This window comes from Epinephelus lanceolatus, chromosome 13, assembly GCF_041903045.1.
Source record: "Epinephelus lanceolatus isolate andai-2023 chromosome 13, ASM4190304v1, whole genome shotgun sequence".
Classification (NCBI taxonomy): Eukaryota; Metazoa; Chordata; class Actinopteri; order Perciformes; family Serranidae; genus Epinephelus; species Epinephelus lanceolatus.
Window position 1 is genome coordinate 18,985,241 of NC_135746.1, and position 23,668 is coordinate 19,008,908.

Here is a 23,668-nt window from a genome sequence, read left to right on the forward strand (position 1 = left end):
AGGAAACTGAATAATGCCAATTATCTAACAATAACATGATCATTTAAAGAGACAGTTATCCCCTTATCAAAAATAGTGTTATTTATCATCGTAGATCTTTTTGGTGTGAGTTGTCGTGTGTTGGAGGTGTCTGCATTATCTCCAGTAACTGGGTCATGATTTATAGAAAGAGACACTGATGTTGAGTTTTTAAAATGCAATTTTTGGGGGCGCTTTGAGCACCACAAGCTGAGTGCCATCTAGTTTCATCATATCAGAGAGCAGGCAGACATCTCTGCGGCTAATACTGTATCTCCAACACACTGCAACTCACACCAAAACAAATTAATTGTGAATCTAATAAAATGTATAAATTACAGAAACTTCTCATCAAGTTTAGCCAAGCTTAAAGCGGGGTCTCATAACTGTCAAAAAACATCAAGGATTTAAACTTACAGTGATGAAAACAGGAGGGAAGCAAGCAAATCTTTGTACTTAGGGAACTTAAACCAACAAATGTTTATTAATGACAATTAACCGAATTAAGGTTTCAGCACTGGAGCACAGCAAAGAAGTTTTTAAAATGTACTTGTATGACTAGATTTGATGTTTTTCTATATTGCATTTTTTTGTTTCCAACAACAATCCTTCCAATTTTGCCCCATCTTATCAATTTTCATCTCATCTCCAAATAGAATCATAAATGACAAACTGCAGAGGATTTGGTTACCCCAGACCGTAGGACATAGTGCATGCAATTTAAGGAAAAGTTAAATGGTATATATTAATAGATGCTTTGTACTGATACATGGAGTCTTGTTATGCCATCCAAGAACTAATCTTTCTGTCTCACCCTGAGCTGTTTTATCTTGGCCTGTACGTCACACTCAGAGAAGTGCTCTATGTTGGTCAGCTGGAGGTCCATCTCTGTAAGCCACACCAGGATGCTGTCTCGTGCCGTCTCAAACTCCTCCCTCTGGCTGATGAAGTGCTGTATGAACAGAGAGGGACACACAAACATACATGCTTAACTATTTTTCTTTACCCTTTTTAAATTAACTAGGTTGTTTCTTAATGATTTCAAGAGATGCATTAATTTAATAAAGTGAAGTAGGAGGACGTAATTTGATATGGATATAGCTTATCAATACAACATGTGTGCAAACTTCATAGAGCCAACAATCCAAGACAATGTTACCTTGAGTCTGCGTAGGATGGCTGCCACCCTCTTCTGCAGGCTATCCCATCTTCTGTTCCCATCATGCACCATTTCCCTGAGTCGGCAGGAGGAGTCTGTGCGGTTCTCCCGGGCCAGGCGACGGTACTGTTTGTTTATAAGCTCCAGCTGTGTCAGGCACTCCTGCACCTGACGCTGGAAGGCCTGCGAGAAAAAAAATAAACATGCACTAGTTAGAGCTCTGAATAGGACACACTCACTTTTCAACCTTTTTATATGCAGAAACCACACATTTATCAAGGACTCCCATAAAATCTGTAAATATTTCATACAGGAAACGCAAAAACAACAGACTAACTATAAACACAAAAAACAGTACACTAATTAATAAGAGGTCATTAAATGCTAAAGGTCAAAATCCTGAAATATGTAGAGTCAATCTATGTTTATCTATAATGAATTTTCCAATCAGGCACAAACAGTGCAGATCCCATTGGCAGACAGTCAGCTAGCAGGAATGTGCACGTGCAGAGTGACAGACTGCAGCAGCTGAGTAGACCAGCGCAGACGGGTTTGAGCAACATGACACTCTTCTCTCTTTCTCTGTTTCCTCTACCCTGCAGTGGCAGTCTCCATCTTTAAATATTTTTTGTTCACATGAGAAAATGTGAATGTCGGAATGGTACCTTTAAAAACATCAAAGCATGCACATATAAACAAACACTGCATTTAAAATAAGCAACCAATTCAGCTAAATGTAGTGTGCAACTGCAGCTCTCTTTTTCTCCACATTCTGATAGTATAAGTGAAAAAGACACACCTCAAACTTTTTAAGCTCTTCCTTAGCAACAGTATACAGAACTCCAGATGAGTTAGGTAGAGCTGCTGTTCTTTCTGAGGTCCTCAGCCAATCCTCGAACCTGGAGTAATCATCCAGAAACTTCTGCCACAACCTCCATGTCTCCTCAATCCTGCACAGAAAAATCACTCTTTCTTTAATATAACTATGACTGTAGATCATTAGCAACATAACCAGCAGATTTATAGCATACTTTAGAAGGCAATGGGATTTGGTTGGCCCATTTAGGATCCAGTTGGCCAAATCTTTCATATAAACCTCTTGTCTATGTATGACTAAATGTAACTTTGCAAATTTAAAAACCTCTTAAATCACACAAAAGATAGCACTAGCTAACAATTCCTCAGTATTATCACCAGTGCGTTCATATAAATGCAATGACCTATATATGACATATGATGTATATACAAGATTGAATTCATATCTAAGAGGGACTGACTTGAGCCTCCTCTCCATGGACATGGCACAGATGTTCCTCCATCGTCTGTCCAGTCCTCTGGTGGCCTGCTGGATGGAGTCACACTCTGTCTCTGTGGAGCATGCATCACAATCGTGGAGCAGGACTTCACACAGGTTCAACACGGACGCCACACCGGTGCTGTGTTTCTCTATGTCCCTCTGCAGCTCCTGCAATTCAGTCAGATTAAGAACTTGATTTTCGAAGCACTTAACATTTACCTTAATGCTGTTAAATGTTGTTTGATGTCTGTTGACCCTCCTTCCTAGCTTTGCTCCATGTGTCTTTTATGCCGTACATTAATTCAGCAAAAGTGTACTAAAGGAACACAGTCAGTCTGCTTAAGTACAGTAAATGCCTGTGTTAGCTAACTCTGCAGCTCCTGCAGGAGAATCCAGAATCCAGTCCACATTTAGAGCGGCATCTTGGCAGCAGGAAGTATACCGATACTGACTGTAGGCTTTAAACAAACAGCCAGATATGTATGCATGAGTCATGCTGTGTTTTCCTCCTGTGATTCAGTGTCACTTATTTTCCACCAACTCACTTTGAGTCATGTTGTCCTGCTGTTATGTAGTAATCACAGACAAGTACAAACTCACAAAGTGCATGTGTGATTGTCTAAGTGTGCATATGTCTTTTAATATGTGAGCAGGAGAGATAGATGATGTGCTGTTCAAAGGTCTTTTAAAACACCAAAAAAATGATTCTGCTTCACATTGTTGTAACCCAGGATTGTTTTTGTGTGGTCCCACTTGCCTGCTGCTGGTTGAGCTTCCTCTGAATCTCCTGGTCGTCACAGGTTTCATAGATGATGGGCCTGGACAGCTCTGTCTCGATGTGAGCCAGCCATGAACGCAGGCTGCTCATGTTTTTATCCAACTGCTGCACCGCCACCAGGGTCTCCCTCAACTTCTTCACCCTGGTAGAGAAATACAGTCAGAGTCAACACATGGGACAACTGTGAACACTAAGGCAGACAGTGTGATAATAAAGAGGTTCATGGACAGATTCTTATACAATGTCTTTATAACAACAAACCATAAAACATGCTGGAAATATAACAGTTAAATCACTCCCTAGACTGCAGCATCAAATCAAAGTATATCAGAGGCGATGTAGCTTTACAGGGTTCCCACACACTTTTCATGGACAACAAAACCTTCAAAACTTTTCCACCACTTTCCAGGAGCCACAAGAAATTTTCCAAAATTTTTCCACACAAACAGAACTGTATAATACACTTTAAGCCAAATGTTAATTATTTTATTGTAGGCGGTCCACAGACACGGAGCAGTAGAGCTTCCAGAGTGGGAGAGTGACAGCAGACAGTTTGGTTGGCTGGTTGGTTAATTTTTTCGGAAAAAAATCCCCAAAACAACATGTGCACCGTACCTTCAGTATACCATGTTCTCAGAGCACTACCATGCTTTCAAAGCAATTATAATTAACCAAAGTGTGCACTGGCTGCCCATGTCAATTGCTTCATCTCAAAAATGCGTCAGTGGTAGTTAGTTAGTGGTAGAGCAGGTGCCCCATGTACAAGGCTGTTGCTGCAGTGACCCGGGTTCGAGTCCAGCCTGTGGCCCTTTGCTGCATGTCATCCCCCCTCTCTCTCCCCCTCTCACACATAACTGTCCTGTCCATTAAAGGCAAACAATGCCCCTTTATTAAATCAATGCATTAATGCATTCCCCCCCCCCAAAAAAAACAAAAAACAAAAAAACAAAGCATCAGAATTTAAAAGCATTGCACGTTGGGATATGGAAACTTTGGGATTCATAACCCTGCATGTTAAATCACACTGTCACAACATTATTCTTGACCAACTGTATTCCAACATATCAGATTCAAACTCTATTCAAACAACACATTAGAGCTACGTTATGTCAGCTACAGAAAATATATTAGCCATTATATTACATAAAGTGGAAGGTTATCCACAAAAAAAATTTCATTACACACAACAAAATTCCATGACTCTTCCAGGCTTGGAAAACAAGACAATGGAATTCCATGACTTTTCCATAACCATGGGAACCCTGGTCTTCCCTGGCATCAGGGGTTAAAATGTATACAAGTATCAAAGCGAAGTGTCTAATTTTCTTCGAAATACTATTTATTTCTGTTTTATTTTTACAGAGTGTTAAATATAACAAACAACATGTTCCCATAAATAATGTGTGACAGGAAAAATGTTTTAATTCACCAGTGAAACACACTGAACACATCTTTGGATGTAGTTGTGTATTTGAGGTAAGAATAAATCTAGGTCTGAATCCCACAGAAGGCACTCTTTCTTCTGCAGACACAAAATAACTGTAACACAAGAGTTATTGTGTGTCACGTTCAGCTAAACAGAGCAGGAGAGTGTGAGGAGCATTATTTCAGATCCGCACTGATATTTTTTTTGGGAAGTGATGAAACCTTACTTGACCCTACACAACAACTGTAAACCACTTTGGGTCTGCAGATGCCTGACATTTCCAAAGCCTTACCACTGCAACCAATGATATGTGTAAGATGTTTAAATAAGCCAACATCCAACTCTTACTACAGTCTGTGCATCCAACTCCCCACCCTGCAAAGCAATGCAACTCTCACTGTAACACCAAACATGATAAGAATGAAGGCGTTGGCCATTTAATAATATATAAACAAACTAAAGACAACAACAGACACATTTAGCAGGTCTACTCTACTATCACTGCAGCTCTAATGTGCTGTGGCAGTATGTACTGCATAGTATCAGCTGCACATCACATCTCGAAATTCCTAAATATGCTATGAGGCATTTCACAATGACATATATTCCAAGATACAGCATATTACAGGGCAACATACTGCAAAGCATCACACATGACACACTGCACACACCAGTCTTTGGTCAGAAACGGCAAATAACTAAAATGTGTAAGCATTTGTTCAAACTTATTGTATAAGGCTGCATGACTTCATTGGTCAGGTTAATTTTGATGTCAATCAAACAATGATGCTGCACTCACACTGACAGTGACAGTGACAGTGACACTCCTGCCATTGTCAAAACTGACTGGAACCTTTTGTACTGTCCTGTGTGGCAACCTCCACCCCAGGTTGGGAGCCCAGACAGATTAAAACCACATTCAAAAAAATATTTTTACACACTAGTTAAACCAGATCTGCCCTTAGTCATAAAGCTTAAACAAAAATAAATATTGCACAAAGAAGACAGAGTCCTCTAAAATGCTATGGAGCAACAACAAATTAAAGCATTCTTATCTTGGTGCTGTAGCACTCCACATAAACAATCTGAGAAAAGATTAAAAACACAATGTAACAAAACTAATCTGAAGTGAACCAGTGGGAGTGTAGCATATGGAAAACCCATGGGGCTGATTCACTCTTTTTCAAACTGTAGACTGTTGTCTCTAAAAAAATAGCTTCAACATAAATTCTCAAGTTTGTCCTGCCTGTTGACATCGCAGTCGCAATCCGGCAGATCCTCGCTCGGACATCCTGCCATATTATCCGTCCCTAAATCCAAAACCATGGGGGAGCAGAATTCCAAAAGACGTTAGGAAGCGTAACGGTGTTGATCCAAACACTCTTCTCTTTCATCTGTGTGCTCCACATGGGACTTTCTCTAAACTCTGAGCAGAGGGGGAAGGACAAGCAGGTAGTGGTGGGGTGGCACAACTGTGATTATCAACTGTTGCTCTCCAAGGTTAAAAAAAGAGAACCCCAAACAGGCATGGATGTGTGTGTGTATGTCTGTGAGTGTGAGAGAGTGTGAGTGCCTGAGAGTGACAAGTGCTGCTGTTTCTAAAAAAAAACTTACAGTCAGAGGCATGTGCTGCAGAGTTGGGCTGTGTCAGAGTATCACACACCAGATACACACAAAAGGGATTGGAAACAGAAGCAAAGTCTGGAAACTCTGCACATGTGAGTAAATCTCAATGATAGTGAAAAACGAGATTAAAAGCTTTCTTGTAAAACACGTCTGCAAGAGAGTAATTACAGATCCTCATTTCCTCAGAAAGTAGCAACTCCAGAAACTGTCAATAAATTAGTCCATGAGATAAAAATTCTGCAGAAAACACAACACTTAAGTGTTCTGCTCTCTGACGGCTACAAACTCTCTGTCCTGTTGTTTTGAAGTTAAGGACAGATATAGGAGACAAAGAGAGTGCAGCTGTCTGTATGAGGTCAGAGACTGGCCTCCCCTTACTTCCCTCATATACTTCAGTCCCAGAGGGTAACAGTCGGAAGACATCCAGGGGGATGGAGCAGCTGAGGTAGTTGGTGTCAAAGTTTGGGTCAGGTTACTTTCAGTTCACAACATACAGAGAGAGGAGTTCATGGTTTCCACGTTAAAATGAGAAAGACAATTTATTTAAAAATTCCAGGCCTACTCTTTTTTTTTTCATCTATAAATAATTCCAGTGTTCAATATTATGTATTTCTAATGTATCCTTGTTTAGCTGTATTTGTTAGTTTTCGAAAAATGTGTAGACTCATACAGAAGTAATTCCCCTAAATCATCATTAGGACCCACTAGAGGATTGTGGTGGTGTATTCATTGCAGAGACTCTGCCCTCTGCCTGTGTTTTCTAATTATCTTTTTATTTTCTGCATTTGGGTCATTTATGGGTGTGTACCCCTGCAGCACTTAAGTGAGGTCAGGACTTAAAAAGGTAGATAAAAAGGTCGCGACCAGGCACCAGACTGTAAGCAGCAGGCATCCAAGAACACAGAGCTGAAAAAACACAAATAGAGTAAGGGGAAACACCAAACTAGAGTGAATCTGGGATTGGCTTTTACTTTCACTTGCAACCGTGTTAACAAACAATAACCAACAATCCTGAATAGTATACCTTTAAAGAGAAATAAAGCAGTAGGACTTTCCTGTTAAACAAGCAAAGTGAGTTATTTGATTGCGGGTAAATAATGCCATTAATGTATTTTAAACTGTTTCATTTGTTTATTCATTTACAGCTGTTTTTAATGTTTTAAGTTAAATAAACAAGGCTATAAAAGCGTGACTTTAAAAGGAATAAAGGAGTGTTGCCTGTCTTATCATTTCGAAAAAAACATACGGGTACCCAACATTGTATGTTAGCAATTGAATTATGCCGCAACTCAAATCTTACAGCATATGCAGCTGTCCTTAACTGATTTTCAAATGCTCTAATCTAAAAGAAATTCAGGCCAATGGATTTTCTGATTGCAGGGTGGTCTACATAGGGAAAAAAGTAAGGAATACTCAAATATTTGTATTGAACAGCCAGATCTGAATCATATTAACAAATGTGACTCGGGTATAGCCTTTAAGCAACCATCTCACCAACTGCTCTACAGCACTTTCAAAATGGATTCACTAAGTCAACAAAAAACCAAAGCCAAATTCCAGAGTGCCAAAAAGGTAGATGGAGACAAAAGGAGAGAGTTGAGGTGGGATGAAGAATGTGACCTCTTTCTGCTTAGCTTGCAGCTCCACTAAGTGGAAGGCAAATGGCAAGGACCTCAGGAAATGCCTCAGCAGCACTGTGGGAAAACAAATTCCCCATCACGTGTGCTGGAGTGTCATGAAGGATACCATGGCAACTAACTGAGGCCTAGCATGCCTTCAATGATAAAAACCATTCTCCACTAGGAGGAGCGATGTAGAGGAGGGGATGTGTTGGATGAGGAGTTGCATTGTGACAGAGTTGCCTTTCTTTCTTCCATTCAATAATACTATGAGGACTATATGTACGTGTATTTATTAGACCACAATCTAAAGCCATGACATTGAATAGTTTGAACTGTATTTCTGAAGCACTTTAGCAGGCAATATAATTTTGCTGTTATATGTTCCCAATTTTTTGGGTCGCCTGAAAATGTCTCCTCTACTTTCACAGAACTGACTCAGACTCTATCTGCTATCAAACAACACTCTCCACCTGCTCATGGGAGTCTTGTGCACCCACCTGGCAGCGATGAGGTCCAGCAAGTGTTGCCAGCGCTCGCTGACTTTGCTGAGCTTGTGTTGGATCTCGGCCGCCTTGCTGTCTTGGCTGGCCCTGGCCAGGCGCTCGCCCATAACCTGCAGCTGCTGTTTGTTCTCCTGAGCTACACTGATCTCTTCTTGGTAGTCCTGGGAGAGAAACAAAGAGCAGGATAACACATGGAGCTGTGAATGTGGTGTACAGTGTGTGCGTGTCCATGCAAGTGTGCATTAATGCTGCAGATGAGACCACATTGCTCCACATTCCCTTAGTCAGAACTAAACTAGGAAAAATACAGTGCACTTTATACATCTCAAAATCAGCAAAAGACTTTTAACTTGGTCTCTCTGATGCATTACAGCAGTTCAAATATGGACCTGTACATAGATGTGTTGTTTTCAATAGTTTCTACCTAGGTGCATTTTATGTATATTTTTTTTTTGTTAAGACCATGTGCTGAAATCACCTTGCGCAGCTTTTCGATCATCTCTTCAATGCTGATGTCCCCATTCTGAGAGACCTTGCTCTCCATCTGTGTGAGCCACTCACATAGTTCCTTGTTCTTCTCATTGAAAACTGCCCACTCATTCAACTTCTCGCTCACCTGCTGCCTGCGCAGGGAAAGCTGAGGGGACGACCGAGAGGGCCAGAGGATAAGAGAAAGGGAGAAGGGAGGATACAAGAGGAGTGACGTGGAAGGGGATTATGAGAAGAAGGGTTAAAATAAGAAGAAGATGTGACAATTTGGTGGTTTAATAGTGGAAAAGAAAAGATTTGGTGGAAGATAAACTCGATTGAATACTTCATGATGTGACCAAACAGTTTACTCTTAAAACAAAAACAACAACAACAAAAAAACACTACTCAAGTAGCAACAAGAACATGCTTAGTTGCATCTAAACTTCTCTTGACCCAAGAAACACACATCTCACAAAAACACTGTTGGCCCTGGGGAGTGGAAAGTTAGCTAAAGGTGAACTCCTCTCAGTCAAATTAAGCGCAGCTGTTAGCACCGCTGCTAAAGGCAAAAGTTAAATCAACCATGTGAGGAGACACTTAAGGATATAAGGCAAATTAGGCTGACCTTACACAGAGAAAGCACTTAAAGAACTTACTGGGGAAATAAAATAACATCAGCCCTTTAAAACACCCCAGAAAAGAATAATCATGGTCATGTGTACTGTGTGAACCTACCTGGTGGCAGACCTCCCCCCACTGACGCTGAAGCAGCTGGAGGCGTTCCTGTAAGACTGTGATGTCATCTGCACTGACCACACCCTCCAAGGAGTCCCTCAGCAGGAACAAGGAAGTAAGGTCATCGGTCCATCCCTCCACACTGCTCTCCAATTCCTGCATCCACATAACATGACAACAATAAATGATGAACAACACCCAGAATGATAAGCAAAGATACACTCAGACCAGCCTGCTAACCAGCAGCCATAGTTAAACAGAACAGGAATACCTCAGAGCAGAACTACAGAAGCTCAACTGCAGCTGCTGCACCCACAGAAACAGTGTGAGGAAAAACAAAACAAACTATCAATGCAAATTGTGTAACAAAAATACAGAAAATTTCTTCTGAATGCAAGAATTTAATTTCCTTAAAAAAGGTTAAAAAACATTAACATTCAAATAGTAAAATAAAACAGCCACAGTCAAGGTTAAAGGCAAGATAAGGTAACAGACACATCTAACCTTGCATTTCCTCCTCCTCCGTCACTGTGACGGTTGTGCTGCGGTGTATTCATTTGTGGAGAATGTCTCCATTATGCAACACGCACAAAAGGAAGCGCACACACATACATAAATACACCCCCACTGCAACCAGGGATGCTCTCTCTCGCTTGCTCACTCTCATGCGCACGCATCCTCTCTTCCTCTCTCCTTCTCTCTCTCTCCCCACCCCCTCTCTCTTCCCTTAGCTGATGGTAACTACGTGCAGCTACCCTCACAACCCTCCTATTCCCTGAGGAACTGAGGACATGTCATGCATGAAACATGATTGCATACAGTGCCCAGTGGTTGACAACAAATTGCAAATCATCAGCATGTGAATTTTCACACAAAAATTGGATTACAGCTATGGGAACAATGAGAACATCAGTGTTTACTTATTCCAGAAGCATCATTTTAGCCTGGGCCATTTTAATAATTCTTGACCAACGAAGACAAGCTCGTCTTACAGAAAACAAATTATATGCAAGACTACAAGAATAACGTATAATTCTTAAAATTAGATAAAGACTCAAAATGTTTCCCCCCCGCAGGAGAATAAACAAAATTTATACCAACAGTCTGAAAACTAACAAATAAGGTCACACAACCAGACAGCAGCTGATAGTTTCATTTGTTTTTTTTTTTCCTTCTGGTCTGTCTGTTTATCTGTTTGTCCTCGTAGCCAGATTAAGGGGCAGAGGGAGGACAAGTCTGGGTCTGTGTGTGTGTGTGTGTGTGTGTGTGTGTGAATGACTGTGTGTGTGTGTATGTAACAGAGAGACAGGTCAGTAGAGACAGAGAGAGTAAGCATGTGTATATGTATGATGCATGTGAGATAAAAAGTCATATTGCATTGATGCAAAATGAAATAAACCTGGAAGGAATAAACGATTTGAACGTGTGCGACAATAATGTGCATGTAATGTGTATTAGATTCTGCTCACCTTGCATCTGATTTGCTCTGAGTGCAGCTCCTCGTGGTGATCAGGCAGTGGAACAGACAGCTTTCTCTTGAAGGCCCTCAGCTTCTCCAGTGATGCATTTATGCCCTTCTCACACCGTTCCCAGTTCTACATACACACACAAAAACACAGAGTGAGAATTAGACCATAAAACACACACATATACACACACTTGCACAGACTGCAGTTCTTCTCATACCAGGGGACACTGCTATAAATTCTTCCTGCAGCTGCAGTGGTAGCATCAGTATGGGTAAGCTGCAGAATACACAATCATACGCATACACGCAAACAAACATCAAAGCTGAAGTCACGCCACATCAACTATCATGCCGCACACAGCCCTCTCGGCTCTGATCCTCCCAAGCAACACCACGAGAAAGAGTGACACAGCAAAAATCCAACAGCAAAGGGTAAGAATTTACACAGCTTCATGAGGAGGGAGGTTCTGCTCCAAAGGGTGCAGCTTGCAGCTATTTTTAGAGTCTGAATAACTGTCCAATTCAGGACAAAACAGGGTAATATTTGGCAAGAAATGTTGCAGCAGGGTGGCATACCTTCAATAAGAGTCATGATAAAAGAACAGCCAGGACAGGACAAGAATAGCTACAGTAGCTGCTCTCTGAGTGCAACCCAAGGAGGACAGAGAGAGAGAGAGTAGGAAGGAAGAACGATGTTCGACAAAGAAAGCCAAATTCCCGGATGCATCTTTTAAACTGCGTCACTCTGTCCCATTCAAACAGAGCACTATCACAGCAGGGTGAAAATCATTCCAGCTCACTGTGCAGTGTCTGCACTGTCCGCATATGTGTGTGTGCTCATGTGGATGTGTGCCCTGGGCTGGCACTTTTATATCTTTGTGCTGTTTTGTAACGCTGAGCTAGTGTGAGTGTGCGTAGATGCTTCACAATTAATCTGATGACAGAAGTGAGTGTGCGCCATCTCTGTCCTTTGACTTAAAATGCAGTGCTGCATAATTCATGTGATAACCTGGTTTCAGTGTCCTGCATGTACAACCGGGCAGACTCATTAAGGGCTCAGATGCCCTTCAGCACCCTTCACAGCACTCTTCACACCACTTTCATACTGCAGCATGGTAGAGATGCAGCTTTAGCCTTCAGCACAGACTGTGCTCTAACGAGGCTTCACACACCTGCAGTAGTGCAGGATGTCCCATAATACAACATTACACATCAGATTTTTTCTTAATCCAGTTGTAGTTTTGTCTGACCTTGAGCAAGCCCTGCAGCTCCCTCCTCTGATGGTCCAGGCGGTGGTGAGCGTGCCTCCACCTCTCCTGAATGTCCATCAGCTCCGTCTGCAGGGTGGACTCCGCCCAGGCATCGGCTGACAGCAGCAGGCTCCTGCCGGCCTCCACCGTCAGGATGTAGCTGCCCTGCTGCCTCTGCAGCACCCGCTCCCTCAGCTGGAGGAGCACAGACAGGGAGAGTTGGCAGAGGGGGTACAGGTTAACTAAGGGAGTCTAAGGTTGGAAAAGGGGTGTGGGTTTATTACTAGGAGGTTAAGATTTGCTTTGGACAATTTCTTGTTTAATTAAAGTATGACGTTTGAAGAGTAGCAGGAACTAGAGGGTTTTTAAATAGGATTTATGTTTGTAAAGATTGAGCATGGTAGATTTGTAAAAATTTAGCTCTGCATTATTCAGTTAAACTCAAAGTCATCTTCCAGTGACCTCATAAATTATGCAAACTTTTTAAACAATCTTTATGAGAAAATAATTAGTTCAGGATGAGGTGGGAGTGTCAGTGACTGAACCCATCACCAACCTCATCTAACTGCTATATACCTGAAATGAATTTTAATTAGAATTGTGACATGCAGAGATAATAAAGCATAAATATTTTAGATAAAGTCATTTCAGACAAGATTAGAAACCTCAATGCCTTCTCTACAGTGCTGTAACCTACCTGTATCTGATCTAACAGGTTTCTAGCCTGCTGCAGTGCCACTGGTTCTCCTGGCTGATGTACATCTGGATCACGGGTAACTTCTTGAAGCCACTGTAGCAACTTCTCCGCCATCTCCCGGTAGTTCTGCCACTGGCGGACCAGACTATCAATAATGCCCCTTCGCTGCTGCGCTCGCCTCACCACACCCTGCCATTGATTGCTTAGCAAAGCCAGCTTCACACTGAAGTCATCTCTGTAAGTAGGACAACATTGGATACAAGTTCTTGTCATGTGATAGGATTTTATATATATATATATATATATATATATATATATATATATATATATATATATATATATGTACACAAGATTGTGCGAATCTGTGCATGTGTTTACCTGTCATCTACTTGTCCTTGGTCCAACATATGATGGCCATCACTGATGATGGAGTACAGAATCTGTTGCCTGCTAAACATCTCTGCCTGGAACAACTTCAAGCACACACATATATTAATGAAATAAATGTACATACAAAGACAGACATTAATGCACATGTACTGATTCTCTAACCTCATGGTCTCTCTGCTGCTCCAGCAGACTCTGGTAGTTCCCTGAGATCTCAGCAGCCAGCTTCTGTTCAGTCTGAGACAGGAAGTCCATCCACGCCTCACACTTCTGGAGGAAACTCTGATGCTGGAGCAACACTGCTTGCAGTTTACTGGAGAGGGACAAAAGGGAAGTTAAGTTGTTTGGAACATAAACAACATTAATGTCAAGATTTCTACCACTTTATAACAAGAATGTTACATGCCTTCGCTTCTAACTATTAGTAGTTTACACATATTTTTTCATATGTTATGAGGCATTATAATGTGTAATAAAAATAATCCATGAGGTACCAGGTTTTGTATGTTTCGTATATCACCACTATTTATTCCATGCATGCTCATTGTAAAGTTGAAAGCATAAAGCATTTTATTGATGCCTCACTGACATTTATACCCTGGCAGGCAATACTTCACTAATCCTTTTTTTCACATACCAGCATTCATTATAGTGGCTTAATATGAATGTGTGAGCACAAGTGAAATTTGAAGGTTTTATGTACCTGAATCTCTCGGTAAGGTGAGCGGAGTGAGCGGCCCAGGCTCTGTTGAGACTTTGCAGCCGTTTAACATCTCTATCACTGACCGGCAGTCTGTAAACCAACTCATTCACACGTTCAAGATCTGGAGACAGACTGCTCAGCTTCAGTAGGTGAACCTGGAAACACATTATTTCACATTTTCAGTAGGCCAGTCAAAGGAACAAACACACTTTGCCCATTAAATTAAAGTGAATCTAATTAATTTAATTTACTGCAAAGATTTTTGTCAGGTTGATGTATATTACATGATTAATTCAAACAGAATTTTAGATGAAAAAGCAGCAGATGTTCAAACACAGATAAAACAACAATTACAAAGACAGAAGCTTCATTCATACCTTCAGTTTTTCCATACGTGTCTGGACCACAGCGAGGTCTGGTGAGCCAACTGGGTCAGACTCCTTCAGCACTTCCTCAGCTTCGTCAGCCTTATGGATCAGTGTGTCCAACTGCTCTCTGAAACCCTCACAGGCCTGAGATCCAGACTACAAATATCAGACAGACACAATGAGATTACATAAGTGATGTCCTACAGTATTTCTATACTGGAGTTGTGTACAGGAAACTGTGATGTCTATGACATTCTGCTCATGCTTACAAATCCCTGCCACCCTACCTGCAGTACTTCCTGCTGCCTCTGAAGGGCGTGCTCTAGTGTTGCTAGGCGATGTGTGAGTGACAGGTGGTCAGACTGAAGGGCTGCTGAGGACGAGGCGTCGACTTGGCTCTTCAGTTGTTCCCCTAAAGCCTGCAGCTGCTGGAGGGACTGCTGCACTGAAGCCTGGTCACCAAGGCACGCCTGCGACAGTAATGTCACCAGAGAGAGGCAGGTTAGGAACAGAATCGTTAGATGTTAAGAGTTCTGAGAAGATTTACATGTAAACTAATGCCACAGGCATGACGGGACTAATTATTCATTGCAAAGGCAGTAAAAGTGAAAGGACTGGATTTGCTAAATGTGGTTGATATTTTCCCCGCCCAAAGAAAGCCATGTGATCCACTTGTGGAAGGTTTTGTGTAAAGCTTTCTGGTAAAAAGCTTTCCAGGAAGGACAGCCCGTGCACCAACAACATTCAAGATTTCTAAACCACTTTGTGTTTTGTAAAAGTTTGCATCAGTAATCCTCAGTCAAAATAAAGGTCTGCTTACAGTATTTAGGATATTGTGTCTCTAGACATTGCTCGGCATGGTCCTACAAGCCCAGCGTGACACCGGGGGACCCCTGTAGTGTAAATCAGGGGCCTGTCTTTCCCTTTGCAACCTCCTTTTCAAAAGGCTTTTGTTAGATTTTGCTGTGGATCTACATTCAAGGAGACAAAAGAGCAGGGTGCAATTTGGTATTTTGCAGCTGGGAAAGAGGCTTTGTGAGTCCTCATAGTGAGCTGACAAGCTGTTTCGGAGCTTATTCACAAAATCTTAGAGGAGGCTGAGGGTAAGCTTTGATTACTGACTGAAAAAAAGTTCACAAAAAACACATACTGGACTCACGTGTTGTATTGTCCAATCTCTACTCACATCACAGTCGTTTATCCAGGCGCTGCTCTCCTCCTCTGTGATCTCCCTGTCCGTGGCGCTCTTCAGCAGGCGATCAGCACGTTCTTCCTGTTTCTGAACCGCTGTCACACATTGGCCACACAATGACCTGTAGCGCTGCCACAACACCAGCAGGGCTTTGCTGCTCCTCAGCTGCTCTGAGATCTGCTCTAATAGACTGTTCCACCTATAACAAAGGAGAAGAAACATATTACATAGTGACTTTGGCACAGAAGTTAGTTGATTAGAAGAATTACAGCTGCAATTTGATTTAAAGGAATACCTCTGCCCCCCAAACGACTAGTTATATATCAGTTACTCACCCCATGCTACAATTATTGAGAAAAGCCTTGATTAATTGAAGTCATAGACAACTGCATTAAACAACAGCAAAACCATCAAAACATCTGTTCATAAACTCTCACACATCTCAGCAGTATAATCCAAGTCTAATTCCCCCAGTTGTATGCTCAGTATTTCCCAAACAGACAGCCATTTTTGACAGAGAACTGAAGGGAAAGTGAAACGTTCCTATATTAACATTAATTTACCTCGCTGAACACAGGAGCTGCTGGTCCTCTGCTGCCTTAACTGACTGTTTGTGTTATTGAGTGACTTTGGCATTGTCAAGGGTTAGTTTGGTTTCACCAAAGTCACACAATAACAAAAACAAACTTACTGATCAAGGCAGTGGTGGACCAACAGCTCCCATGTTTAGTGAGGTAAATTGCTGTTTTTGTAAATGGAGTCTGGCTTTGAAGAGAGACCATATATAAGTTTCATTTCAGTTCAGTTCCCAGTTGGAAAGGGCTGTCTGTTTGGGAAGTACTGAGTATAATACTGCATAAATGAGACTTGGATTATACTGCTGAGATGCGTGAGATTTTGTGATGTTTGGATATAGTTTTGCAGTTGTTAAACATGGACCCCTATAACTTCAATTCATTCAGAATTTTCTCTGTTTTTGGATTCTTTGTTCATCATGGGGCATGCAAGAGAAAGTTTTCTTCACATAATTAACATAACACAGGGTGAGTAATTAATATACAAATGGTCATTTGAGGTGTGAAGTATTCCTTTAACTCAGGGACATGTTTTTGTTATCCCCTACCTAACGTTAACATCCCGGAGGGCTGTGTTGAGTGTTTCAGCCACAGATGGGTGACACTCTGTCAATAGCTGGTGTGTTACAGATCCAAACTTCCTCAGGCTGCTCTCCTGTTTGTCCATCTCCTCCTGCAGGTTCTTAAAAAGACAGAAACATACTAAAGTTAGTTTCATCTTCAGTGTTTGTGAACTTTGCTCAACCCATGCTATGTCTTTTAAACACTGTGCAGATGTTCTTATTCACAATGACACTAGACAGTTGTTGCAGTAAAATATCTTAAGCATGACTTTATGTTAACAGAAACAAAGTTTTTTAAGGGGTGTGCCACATTGCACACATCTGCAGCACTCACCTCCAGACTCTCCACCTGCTGCTGTACTGCCTCTAGAGACCCGTTAAGGAGGTGCAGCCTGGACACAGAATACCTCCCCTCCATCAGGTACCCATTAATCTCATCTGAAGCTCGTCGGTACAGCGTCCACTGCTCCAGCACCGACCGCAGGCTCACCTTCATCTGACTTATCTGATAGGAATGATGGGAGACAGAACAGGTAAATTGTCTTAAAGCAGAATAGGACAATTTAGGCAACTACCATAACAGTAAGGGATTCTTGGAGCTCACCATGTGGTCCAGATGAGCCCAGGATTGGTTCAATCCTTTGAGGGTCTCCTTCACAACTGAGCAGGCTGCTCCTTTCTTATCCTGAATGAGTGCATTTCCTCGTTCCTCTGCTTTCTCTAGATCCTTCTCTTTGTCCTTCACTAATTCCTCTAACTCCTGCAAAAACAATTTTTTTTTTTTTATTTTCAGAAATATAGACATTATAAAAACTTAAATTGTGTGTGTGGTATGCACAGCAGTGCTGTGTGTATGTTTACCTGACAGTCTTTAAGTGCATTCTGCACCGACGCTACATCCTCTATCCTGTGTCTCTTCTTCAGTTTCTCCTCCTGTAGTGTGAGCCAGGTTTTCAGGGCCTGAACTCCATTTTCATGCTCCAACCAACCTTCCAAAAGTCCTTCCAAAAGCTGAATCTAAAATGCAAACACAATTCAGAACAATGTAAGAACACAGCAAACTAAAAATATAAGACGAAAACATTTCAGGTCTAACTTCACTGGGACTGTAACATTACCTTTTCAGTGATGAGCCCCTGCAGTATCTGCCACCGTCTGTTCATAGCTCCCAGCTTCTCAGCAAAGTCTGTTTTGTCACTGCGCTTACCCTCCACATCCTGACTGCTGATTTGCAGCACTGACTGGTTTACAAAGTCCACAGTCAACTGCTTACAGGTCAGATCTATGCGGAAACCCTGTGCAACACAAACAAGACATGATGAGGAAGAGCAATAAGAAAAAAAGACATGATAAACATTACATGTCAAGTTCTTTGGCAGCCTAACCAGAATAACACAACACTTATTTACCTTATACTTCTGCAGGAAGTCCTGGACCACTTCTGAGCCTACAGCTCCCATGATTTTATCCTGGTCCTCCTGTATAATGTTCTCCATGAGAGAAATCCAGCTCATCAGCTCTGTGATGGCATGCCGCGATGCCAGTTTCTCCATCTGCAACTAAGGGACGAGAGCAGAGGAGTTAAAATGTTACAAAAAGCCAAAATACAGTATCATCAGCTACGACAAAACCTCTTGAAAAGAACTGACAGTCATTGAAGGTGCAATGTGTAATGCCAGGCCACATTCTCTGAATTAATAGGGGCAGTAAGGGGCTCTAAGGGGCTCTAAGCCAACCTTTATAAAACAGCTGGGCAAGAATACACAAAATTTGACCTGACTGCTGAAACTCTGAGGGCCAGTCATAATAACACACACTGCTATCTTATAGCCTTCATGTGTTTACCAGTATTGTGGATTTCAGACCTCTGCTTGACTGATTTACAATAACAGAAGAGTTAGATGAGGATATAAATACATTGCTGAACTTTATGTTGGGAGAGATCGCAGGTATCTCAAAACAACAAAAAGTAAAATTTGGACTTGACTTATTCATCCTCTTGTGTTTGACTGAGGGCAGATCATATGCTACAGTGACTCACTATCACCTCCAGAGTTATAAGTGCTATATCAACACAGGACAGGACAGAGCTACCTGGTTAGCATGCTGATTTCAATAGATATCTCTGCAACACGACACACACAGACATCACTGACATAATGTCAAAACTGTTACTTCTTCCCATTCTGTTAATAATGTTCAGTTTAAACGGACATTCTGGCCATATCTTACACATTGCACCTTTAAAGTGTAACAGCTGCTTATGTCAGACCTGGTGTAGCTTTTCTTGTACTACAGGAATACGAGTCAACAGCTCCGCCCACTGAGTGTCGATTTGGCCAAGTGCTGTCCTGAGACCAGCTGTATCTACTCTTTTCAATCGCAGGAGCTGGTTCCCAGTACTCAGCACAGATGAGCGCAAGGACGACTTCGCATCCACCTCTTTGGAAAACTCCTATCAGAAACAAATACAACAGTAAGACAAGCTGGAGTCTTACCATGCGTTCATTAATAATATAGATGTTATTATTAGGTTGTGTGGTACATTTTTGCTGCTCATGTGATAACCAAACTAACCAGGAAGGCACAGAGGTGATCTCTGACAGTCTCCAGCTCCTGAGGCACTGTCACTGACTGGGTCGTCCAGAACTCTAGTCGGTCCAGAGCCGACTGTAACCAGTGGCTCAGCTCTGCTGACTCACTCTGGTACCTGAAGTTTAAACAGGGCAAAATATGAAATTTTAGTTCTGACATCCTCTGAAAGATTAAAAGGGTATTTTCTATGTGTTCGGCCTCCAGGTATGACACACGGGATTGCTGACTCATAGCTGTGTAATTGACTTGAGATTTGATTCTTGGCACACTCGCAAACAAAACAATTTCAGACCATTGTTAGAGCCTGACCTGCTCCAGTGTTTTAGCGTGGAATCAAGGCGGTGCAGCTCCTTGTTGACTTTGGTGGTGGAGGAGAGCCAGTGTTCTCCAAGTTGGGTCAGCTGGTTCTCCAGGTCTGAACAGCCAACAGACAGAAGGAGCCTTTTGCCCTCCTCCAGGACCTGGTATAGCTGGGGCTGATGCTCCGTCAGGCTGGCCTTAAGACGCTAGAGGACAGCAGAGAGGACAGATGGATAACTGATGAATTAAAAACTCAGTATTATCAAAAACCTATCAGTGTCAGATGACATCTTAATACTGCATGAATGCATTTCTTTGTGCATCGATGTGAGTCCAGTCTTGTATAAAGTTTCTTACCTGGAAGAGACCGATCCTTTCAACAAGTCTTTCCTCTGTCTCCTCTACCAAGCCCACAGTAGGGATGCTACACTCCACAGCCTCCAGCTGTCTACACAGAGCCTGGTAGTCTTCCACAAGCTTGCTCCACGACTATCAAAGACAGGAGAAAGAAGATGTCACATTCAACTGAACTGTACTGTTCCTATTTGGTATGATTTTATGAGTCACTCATTCTTACCTCCAGTATTCCCTCCAACTCCACTCCCCTCCTGTGGGCCTGTTTGAGCACACTGTGGGCTAAGGCCATGGTCTCCTCCAGGGTCTGGCTTTCCCTCTGTGCCACCAGACCACACACTTTACTGTAGAACGTCTGGGTGAGGATCATATGGCATTCGAGACCCTGGAAAAATTCCTGTATTCAAAGAAAACATAGTGAAGAGATAATATTAGAGAAGAAAGACACTGGTTTCTAAAAAAAACACAATTATATTGCATTTCAGTGAAACGCTACCCCCTTTTACCACCTGCCTTACTAGAGGTGTGCAGAGATGTCATTATCTGTATCTGTTCAAACAGCATAATGCTCTATCTCCCTATCTGTACCATAAATTGTCATTCATTTTATGTAACCACTTATCCTATGGATCCTATCCCAGCTGACACTGGGCAAGAGGCGGGGTACACCCTGGACATGTTGCCAGACTATCATGGGGCTGACACACGGAGACAGACAACCATCCACGCTCACATTCACACCTACAGGCAATTTAGAGTCACTTATTAACCTGTATGTCTTTGGACTGTGGGAGGAAGCTGGAGTATCTAAAAAAAACCTCACGCTGACACAGGGAGTAAACTCTGTATAGAAGGGTTCCCCCACCCTGGGGTTTGAACCAGGAACCCTCCTGCTGTGAGGTGACAATGCTAACCACTGCACCACCGTGCCACCAAATCTATTTGAACAAACATAATGACTGCCACACAGACATATCAATAATGTTTTTTTTTCCTCCCTGAAAAACAAGGAGCAACTTCAGGAAGAAGAAAACTCTGTTTCCATCACAGTATTTGTGCTTTCCGAAAAAAACAAAACAAAACAAAAAAAAAACCAACAACTTACTTTGTGTTTGTCCAGTAACATCTGAACCTCTATGACAGAAGCCACTGTCATCTTCTGATCGGCAGCCATCTTGTCCTGGGCAGTGTCCACCAGGTCTGTGAGGTCATGAAGTGCAGCTTCATACTGAGCCTTGAGAGACAAGCCGTGGTTCAGGCTGCTACGTCTGGAGCCCACCATCAGCACCAGCTCCTCATATGCATCCTAAACAGACACTGACATGTCAGTCACTGAAGGTATAGGAAACAAAAACAATGTAAAGACTCATACAAAATCCCTCTGAGTCATCACTTGTGACCCACTAGACATGTGTGGCAGTGTATTTATCTGCAGAGACTCTGTCCTCTGCCTGTACTCATTCCAAAACAAGAATGAATCTGGGGTTGGCTTTCACTTTCACTGGCAAGCGTGTTTACAAGCTGTAACTGACAATATCTGCAAAGTATGTCTTTAAGTGCTGGGACGTGATGACCCTCAGGGCAAAGTGCAAGAAAAAAAGAGCTCCACAGAGACTTTGTTATTACCTGTAGTTTGATAAGTTCCTGGTTGGAGATTTGGTCAGATTGGAGTCCCTCCGCTCTTGTCTTCAGCTCAGTCACTCTCTGCTCAAACTCTCTCAGACTCTCCTCCACCTCTGATAATGTCTACAAAAGATGCAACACATTTATTGAAAATGTGTTCTCACAAGCTAATTCACTGCATCTGTGATATTTCTATGTTTTGCATCTTTTGTGTATCTCCCTTGTTCAGTATCATACCTCTATCTGTTTGGACGCAGGTCTGTCGACAGTTCCAGCCATCTTCTGTAGCAACAGGTGTTTACTTTCACTCAGAGCTGTGAACAGGAGCCTCAGTTCATTCTGGCAAAGACAATATAAAACAATGTTCTAACAAGGTAAAGCAAGTTTCCTAATCACTAAAAAAGATGCTTCACACTCAAGTTCAATTAAAATCAGACTGGTGGTTCGACATTTTTTGCCACTGTACCTGGAAGGTTGAGTGTTCCTGTAGTTTGTCCCTCATGGCGTCACAGTGTTGTTCAAGGGTGGAGTCCAGCAGCCCCATCCTCTCCTGCAGGCCCTCCAGTGTGTCCTCCATAAGAGCTTGCTCGTCTCCCCCACACAACCGGCCCACTCCGCCACCCAGATGGTCTCTGCACAGGTTTACCTCCCTGGTCATTGCCTTCAGCTGTTTATTCAGACCCTGAACAGAAGAGCTGAGGTCAGTAACATCCCTCCACCTAGTACCATGTTAATTATATTGTCTGTTTATGTCCAGCTATGGTGTCTAAAACAACATTTGTTAACAGTGTCACTATAATACAAGTGTGTTTAATACCTCCAGATTTGTAAGTTGTGTCTCTGTGTCTTCAGACAGCAACACAGGACCAGAGAGCAGCTGGTTCTCAGCAGCATCCAACCAGGAGGAAGCTGCGGAAACTGCAGAGTACAGGTCCTGTTGGACTGTTGTCCCACCTAAAGATGCTACCAATCTGCTGTCACCACCTGCCGTCTGTGAGGAAGAACAAATAATATTTATTCAGTACATTAAAAGCTGTCAGTATGAAAGTTTTTGTTCTTTACTAATAACACAGAAAAAAATCTGTAATATGTAAGTAATGAGAGATTAAAATGACTGAAACAGACATCATTACAACAGGCGTCTGTGGTATCAGAGTCAAATATTTTGAGGATATAGAGAGGAAAAAAAGGAGGAGGTCTACTATTGTTCATTTATTTATTTATTTATTTATTTATTTATTTATTTATTTATCCTTTATTTAACCAGGTGAGTCCCATTGAGATTGACATCTCTTTTACAAGGGAGCCCTGGCCAAGAAGGCAGCAAACCAATGTTACAACAATACAACAACAAAAAACATAAACACAGCAGTACATAGATACATAAAGTACATACAGTACACATCAAATTCAAAGAAAGCAGTTGCAGAGCTCTGTTTTTACAGACTGTAACAAACATTTAAAATCACCCAAGGAAACAAGGTCAGCCAATTTTAGCGTTTTCTGGAGCTGATTCCAGGACCAAGGGGCATAATAACTAAAAGCGGTCTTCCCAAATTCAGTGAAGGCGCGAGGGACCGAAAACAACAAGAAGTCCTGAGAGCGCAGGCTGTACCCACTAGTAGAGTGATTGACTAGGCGGTTCAAATAGCCAGGGAGTAGCCCTAAGATGGCTTTGTAGATAAAAATATGCCAGTGGCACCATCTGCGATAGTTTAGTGATGTCAGACCAGACCCTTCATATAAGAAACAATGATGGGTGAGAGATTTGGCATTCAAAATGAAGCGCAAGGCACCATGATAGACTGTGTCTATAGCCTTAAGGGATGCAGCAGAGGCATGCATATAAAGAACATCACCATAATCAATCATGGGAAGAAAGGTAGCCATGACAAGTCTCTTTTTGGCAGTGAGATTAAAACAATGCTTGTTTCTAAAGTAAAATCCTAGTTTAATCC

The 23,668-nt window shown here is 42.0% G+C and overlaps 1 protein-coding gene across 5 annotated transcripts in view; it reads right to left on the minus strand.

Annotated features, from left to right (window-relative positions):
- Positions 1-23,668, minus strand: part of syne1a (spectrin repeat containing, nuclear envelope 1a) — a 181,486-nt gene that overhangs the window by 14,516 nt on the left and 143,302 nt on the right. For all 5 annotated transcript variants that reach the window (XM_033649057.2, XM_078173825.1, XM_078173827.1 and 2 more), the window contains 33 exons: positions 22,528-22,701; positions 22,177-22,392; positions 21,948-22,049; positions 21,714-21,833; positions 21,193-21,393; positions 20,311-20,484; positions 20,091-20,222; positions 19,743-19,939; positions 19,416-19,548; positions 19,111-19,293; positions 18,248-18,397; positions 17,957-18,133; positions 17,700-17,855; positions 17,443-17,598; positions 17,173-17,343; positions 16,824-16,957; positions 15,695-15,899; positions 14,796-14,978; positions 14,518-14,664; positions 14,141-14,295; positions 13,603-13,750; positions 13,429-13,523; positions 13,051-13,285; positions 12,354-12,548; positions 11,105-11,230; positions 9,636-9,791; positions 8,908-9,066; positions 8,424-8,590; positions 3,232-3,394; positions 2,455-2,642; positions 1,977-2,127; positions 1,178-1,360; positions 833-970 (listed from right to left, as the gene is read on the minus strand). In XM_033649057.2, the coding sequence (XP_033504948.2) occupies positions 833-970; positions 1,178-1,360; positions 1,977-2,127; positions 2,455-2,642; positions 3,232-3,394; positions 8,424-8,590; positions 8,908-9,066; positions 9,636-9,791; positions 11,105-11,230; positions 12,354-12,548; positions 13,051-13,285; positions 13,429-13,523; positions 13,603-13,750; positions 14,141-14,295; positions 14,518-14,664; positions 14,796-14,978; positions 15,695-15,899; positions 16,824-16,957; positions 17,173-17,343; positions 17,443-17,598; positions 17,700-17,855; positions 17,957-18,133; positions 18,248-18,397; positions 19,111-19,293; positions 19,416-19,548; positions 19,743-19,939; positions 20,091-20,222; positions 20,311-20,484; positions 21,193-21,393; positions 21,714-21,833; positions 21,948-22,049; positions 22,177-22,392; positions 22,528-22,701 (5,370 nt within the window). The remainder of the gene's footprint in view (positions 1-832; positions 971-1,177; positions 1,361-1,976; positions 2,128-2,454; positions 2,643-3,231; positions 3,395-8,423; positions 8,591-8,907; positions 9,067-9,635; positions 9,792-11,104; positions 11,231-12,353; positions 12,549-13,050; positions 13,286-13,428; positions 13,524-13,602; positions 13,751-14,140; positions 14,296-14,517; positions 14,665-14,795; positions 14,979-15,694; positions 15,900-16,823; positions 16,958-17,172; positions 17,344-17,442; positions 17,599-17,699; positions 17,856-17,956; positions 18,134-18,247; positions 18,398-19,110; positions 19,294-19,415; positions 19,549-19,742; positions 19,940-20,090; positions 20,223-20,310; positions 20,485-21,192; positions 21,394-21,713; positions 21,834-21,947; positions 22,050-22,176; positions 22,393-22,527; positions 22,702-23,668) is intronic.